This window comes from Sorex araneus, chromosome X (genome assembly GCF_027595985.1).
Source record: "Sorex araneus isolate mSorAra2 chromosome X, mSorAra2.pri, whole genome shotgun sequence".
NCBI classification, from domain to species: Eukaryota; Metazoa; Chordata; class Mammalia; order Eulipotyphla; family Soricidae; genus Sorex; species Sorex araneus.
In genome coordinates this window covers 38,545,396-38,551,681 of record NC_073313.1, presented here as the reverse complement: position 1 = coordinate 38,551,681, position 6,286 = coordinate 38,545,396, and the positions used below count along the sequence as shown (strand labels likewise).

The following is a 6,286-nucleotide window of genomic DNA, read 5'->3' as shown; positions in this document are numbered from 1 at the left end:
CCAGAGACCCATATATAATCTCACTCTTCCCCAGGGATACTAAGCTCCCTGATGATTGGGTATGTGGGTATGGTTGACTCCCAGGATATAAATTTTAAAACTTGAAAGTAAAGGGAAGAGTTTGCCCAACAATCAGTGAAATTTATTTTGGAGACAAATAACTTTATTGGAAGAAAGTGTGAAACTCAGAAGTTTTGCACAAGCAAAACTGCAACAAGCATGTCCAGAAAATTGACCAGGGAAGTCCCCTAAAACACCAATCAATGAGGAAAGCAGTCAAGATTCAGTCCCTGTTGTCACCATCACGCAGGGTCATATTGTCAAAGAGGTACTCGTTTCAGGCCCCCATCATAGGCAGGGTGGCTAGACATGATCTGCCAGCTCCTTGAGACACTGGTCTTGCTGAGGCAGGACGTGATTCTCCAGGTAGGAGCACAGGCTGCCGTCCTGCATATCGGTGGCCAGCTTGTACAGATCGTGCAGGCCGTCATTGATGAGCTTGTGCAGAATCAAGGCAAAGTCCATGGCGTTCAGGCCGTCCTCCCAGCCGTCTTTGTGGGGCTTCTGGACGTCGTAGAAGCACAGCTGAGCGCCCCGCTGGTTCTGCAGCTGCATCAGCTTCTCGGCTTGCTCGAACAGCTCTCGGAACAGCTCCCGGAAGTAGCGGGAGAAGCGCTTCAGGCCCACGTCCTCCCTGTCGAAGTAGTAGCTCATGGACAGGTACACGTAGGCGGTGCAGAGCTCTAGGTTGATTTGCGTGTTGATGGCGTCCTCGCAATCAGCGGCGAGGCTCTGGTACACAGAGGACAGTGGCACTGGCAGCACAGCTGACATGGCGGTGGCCCGGGGACACCTGGGACGCAGCGAGTCTGAGGCACTGAGCAGCGCGCAGCAGGCGACTGGCTGGGCCTTGCACGGTGAAAGGCTCGTGACAGGCCACAGTGGGCGTGCGCGTCTTATATATGGGGTGGCAGGGACCGCGTGTGCGCATGTCAGAGGACAGGGTCAGGGGTCAGATCCGCGGGGATACATGGCGGAAGTCACCACAGCCCCAGGAAATGGCGCGACCTGCTCTGCAGCTCGGCTTGCTGAAGAGTCCATGGCAAGCAAAGAGTTTAGTGCCGAGCGCCTGGCCGCAGCGTTTGCTTGCTCTCGCCTTGTTTCGGCTTTACCTCTAGAGGAGAAAGATGCAATTTCTGCAAATTCCCCTTCGGTTTCCTAGATTCCACTTGAGAAATAGAATGGAGGGTGGAGCCGCGCCCCTGCAGGCTGTGGTTCTGTAACACCCGGACTGAGCCCGCCTCAGACCTGTCTCCAGCCCAGCCCCACTGATTCCCACCCACCCAGTGCCGTCCCCTTCCTGCTCTCCCGGAGCCAGTCGGGCTGTGCTTCTCTCCTCAGCCACCACAGTCACAGGGATCCCAGTCGCCCCGCCCCCTCCATATTGTTACTAAGGGAAACATTTCCTTGTGCTTTGCAGAGTCCCTGTAGCACTGTAGTCCCGTTGTTCATGGATTTGCTCCAACGGGCACCAGTAACATCTGCGTTGTGAGACTTACTGTATTAGGCATATCCATTACATCATGGATGCCTTGCCAGGCTCTACTGTGTGGGCCGGATACTTATACTCTCCGTAGCTAACTTGCCGGACTCTCTGAGAGGGACAGAGGAATCAAACCCAGGTTGCCCGTGTGCAAGGCAAATGCCCTACGTGCTGTGCTATCGCAGACTCCCATGGACTAGAAATTCTGTGAGAGCTACCAGGACTTGCTGGCCGTGGTGGGGACTCTGTTTCAAACTTAAAGGGAAGAAGCGGTTAGTACATAAAATAATGATACTTTCTCTCAAACCATGTAACTTTATTGGAACAAAACCATAAAGGCCATGGGGGAAGAAAACCAATCTCAAGTTTAGGGCAGGCAAAAGCTATTCAGCATATCCATCATTGTGACCCTGGGAAACCACTGCACCCTGAGTCAGGCAGTCCAGGCTCAGTCTTTCGTGTCACCTTCAGGCAGAATTAAATATTCAAAGAGATACTCAGACACTGTGACTTCTGGGAACTCCATCTTGCGCAGGGTCGTGAATCGGCCAGCTCCTTGGTGACTTGGACTTTCTCGAGCAGGAAGAGGCTTCCAGGAATGCACAGAGGTGGCCATCATGCAGGTTACTGGCCAGCTGGTGCAGATCGAGAAGCCCCTGATTGACGTTCTTCTCCAGCATCAAGGCATGATTCATAGCCTCCAGGCCAATCTCCCAGTCCTCCCAGGCTGGCTGCTGGATAGGGCCAGGGGGAGGCAGGCCCCACGCAAGTTCTGTAGGTCTATCAGCTTTTCTGCCGAATCCCTAGCCTCAAGGGACAGATGCAGAAATAAGCGGGAGAAGTGTATCAGCATCATGTCATCCTGCCTAAAGAAGTAGCCTGGAATGCTAGGATGCCTAGAACTCCATGTTGATCTGTCCGTTAATGGCGGAATTGCACTGTGGAGCATATTTTTGGAGAACTTCAGACAGCTGCAGGGTCGCCATGGCAGAGGCGCACGCACTGTTGGGAAGAACAGGTGACATTGGTCGCTGAGGTGCTGAGGGGCAGGTTTGATGTGCCCCTGTCTCTCTTCTTTGAAGGTTTTTTTTGAGGATCAGGAAGTGGATGGGCGGCCTCTTTTATGTGGGTGTGGGGTGTCGTGAAGGATTTGCGTTTTGTGTCAGGGGTTAGCGTCAGGGTCAATTGCATAAGCTGCCCACCATGACCCACTCAGAAGCCCTGGCATTTTCATAGGATGCTGGTGAGGGTTGAGCATTGTGGATTCCTTCTAAGCCTCCATGAAGCCGAGCTAGTCTGTCTTGATCAATTGCATGTCATTTTACATTTGTATATAATATTTTCACTAAGTTTCTTATATACAATTTTAGACTTTTTGGTTAATTTTCTTCTGTTAATTCATTTCTGGCAGACTTGCTTTTGATGGTGTGGTTGTGTTATACGCAGTGGTACTATTTGTTTTGTGTCCTCTATGCTTAGTGTTTGTATGGGGGTGCTCTGTGTTTCAGGTAACATACAGAGGATAACTACATTAAAAGCATGGTTTCTTACTCCTGTACACTTTTTTTTTCTTGGAACTCACAATTTTTTCAGTATTAAAATTTTTGTCTCTTTCATTCCACAGGCATTTTATTTTAGTATTTAACATTAAAGTACATAGATCTTGATTGACTTGAGCATTAGCCAGATGCTACCAAAGTTTTGATGTCCATTTCACTAACAGTTCTATCTACTGTTCGGTGGGCTTTTTAGATCCCATCCCCTCCCTGCCCTTTGTGAAACTGAAGAGAAATATACCAAAAAGTATTTAGAATTTAAAGGAAATTTAAAATAAATTCAGAATTTAAAGGAAATTCAGAATTTAAAGGAAAACCTGGGATATTACCCACATTGAAGTAGACAAGTTACTATTCAGCACAGAGTTTCTCTGCTCATGCAGGCTCCTAGGAAACCCAGAATGCTGAGATGGCTGTGTCATTTTCTGACAATGCTATCCTCTGACTTCAGGCCTCAATCTCCTATGTCACTGGCCCCTTATATTCTAGTCACCATTCTAATTTCCCACATTATAATAGAAGTGGTCACCCACTCCTCACTCCTCACAATGCTTTCACAGAGGGCAGATGGAGCTATTTTAGCTGACTCAGATGCAGGTATTCTTGACTGGCTTTCAGCATCGTGGTTGCATTGCTTTCCTACCATGTTCAGGTTAACCACCATGTCAACTCTGCTGCATCCATCCTCAGCGTCCCAGAGTCCTGCCACCTAATGCGGGGTTGCATCAATGTGGTCATCATCCTGGAGTTCTACACATCCTATATTTTACCTGTCCATGACCTCCTACTTGGGCAATGAAGAAGCAGTTCTGAAGCGCTTCTCTCTGTTACTTCTGACAGCTGTCCCATGGGGTAGCTGACCAGGCAAAGAAGTTTATGCAGCTGCATAACTTATGTGGGACTCAGTTGTGCTTCCATGAAATCTAGAAGCGCCACACAGATGACTGAGAGAGTGACATGGTGACCAAGAATTATGCCTTGATGCAGATGATTTTTAAGGAGGACATGTTTGATCTGCACCAGCTGGACACTGACCTGCATGATGGCCACCTGTGTGGGTTCCTGGAGAAACACTTCCTGCCTCAGCAAGTCCAGTCCATCTAGGATCTTAGGGATCATGTCTCCACTCTGCATAAGATGGGGACTCAAGATGAGTACATCTGACAATTTGATACTATGACAGTGAGAAATAGGGCTGAGTGTGAACTACCTTTCCCATAGACTCGGGGTACAGGGTCAGTTTTCCTGATCTTTCTTCTGGACATGCCTGTTGTACCTTTGGCTTTGAAAACTGTTCAGATCTTCCCCATACCCAGGAGTTTTACTGTTTTCATAACAATGTTATTTCTTCCTAACAAATCTCTTTGATTTGTGTTCTAAACACTTTCTTTCCTCCTAATATTTAAAGCCTGCTTCCAGGAGACCGTTTCACTCCTGTCTTTTTCCCAAGCGGCTCTGGAATTTGGGGATTGGAGGAGAAAGTCTTTGCAACTTTGGAAATCGTGATGTGAAACGACCTCCTTAGAAACAATATAGGATGCAAGTGGATCCTGGTAAATGTGGTTGCCCACACATAAAAATGCTATAAAATATGTTGTAATGACAATTTCAGTTGCATATCTTTATGCAGTGAATAGAACTGTATAAAGAGGGCATTAGAAAAGGGGAGTCTGTGTGTGTGTGTGCATGCGCCTGTCCCATGGACGGTCCCACCGCCTGACCCACCCGCCGAGTGCCCCGGTCCTGCCTTCCCAGCGTTCCTGGATGCTCTCCCAGCTCTGCACATCCCCGGACAAACCATGATTCACTGGAGATAGACACAGACACGGAGAACCAAATCAAACACCTGGAAATTAAACAACTCAATGTTGAACAATGAGTGGGTCAGCAAAGAAATCAAGGAAGAAATCAAAAGATACCTCGAAACAAATGAGAATGAAGACACAAGCTACCAAAACTATGGGACATAGCTAAAGCTGTGCTAAGGTGAAAATTTATAGCCCTGCAGGCATTCCTCAGGAAGGAAAAAAGGGCCTACATAGATAGCTTGACTTCACAGCTCAAGATCTTAGAAAAGGACCAGCAAAAGGAACCCAAACCAGACTGAAGGAAAGAAATAATAAAACTTAGAGCAGAAATTAATGACATGGAAACCCAGAAAACAATCTGAAAGGTCAATGAAACCAAGAGATTTGAGAAAATAAACAAGATTGATAAACCGCTAGCAAGACTCACAAAGAAAGAGAGAGAACCCTAATAAACCAAATCAGATATGAAAAGGGGGATATCACAACAGAAAACAAAATGAAATTCAAAAGATCATCAGAGACTACTTTGAAAGTCTGTATGCCATGACACAAGAGAACCTATAAGAAATGGATAAATTCCTTGATTCCTACAATCTCCCAAGACTGAACCAAGAAGACTTGGAATGCCTTAATAGACCCATTAATATCATGGAAATTGAAACTGTAATCAAAAGTCTTCTCCAAAACAAAATCCCAGGTCCAGATGGATTCACTGGCGACTCTTCCGAACACTTAAAGAGGACCTGTTGCCAGTTCTCCTCAAACTTTTCCAGGATATTGAAGAAACAGGAACTCTTCCAAACAGTTCCTATAAGGCACATATCTCCCTAATACCAAAAGCAAACAAAAACACCACTAACAAAGAAAATTATAGACCAATATCCCTGATGAACACCGAAGCTAAGATTTTCAACAAAATATTAGCAAATAGAATCCAGCAACTCATCAAAAAGATCATACACCAGGACCAAGTAGGATTTATCCCTGAGATGCAAGGATGGTTTAACATTCGGAAATCAATCAACATAATCCATCATATCAACAAAAGTAAAGATAAAATCCATATGATTATATCAATAGATGCAGAGAAAGTATTGTAGAAGATCCAACACCCTCTCATGATGAAAACTCTCACCAAAATGGGTTTTGGAGGAATTTTCCTCAAGACAGTCAAAGCTATCTACCACAAACCTATGGTAAACATTATCCTCAATGGGGAAAAACTAAGGGCCTTTCCCCTAAGATCAGGTAGAAGATAAGGATGCCCACTCTCACCACTTCTCTTCAATATAGTACTGGAAGTACTTGCAATAGCAAATAGGCAAGAAAAAGATATTAAGGGCATCCAGATAGGAAAGTAAGAAATCAAACTCTCACTA

General features: G+C 46.1%; 1 protein-coding gene across 1 annotated transcript; it reads right to left on the bottom strand.

Annotated features, from left to right (window-relative positions):
- Positions 1-363: 363 nt before the first annotated feature.
- LOC129399720 (ferritin heavy chain-like) lies at positions 364-834 on the bottom strand. Its single transcript, XM_055121067.1, has one exon. The coding sequence runs from the start codon at positions 832-834 to the stop codon at positions 364-366; it is 471 nt and encodes a 156-aa protein (XP_054977042.1).
- Between the last annotated feature and the right edge of the window lie 5,452 nt (positions 835-6,286).

Excerpts from the sequence above, each read along its gene's own strand:
- LOC129399720 (XM_055121067.1), bottom strand. The coding sequence starts at position 834 with ATGTCAGCTGTGCTGCCAGTGCCACTGTCCTCTGTGTACCAGAGCCTC.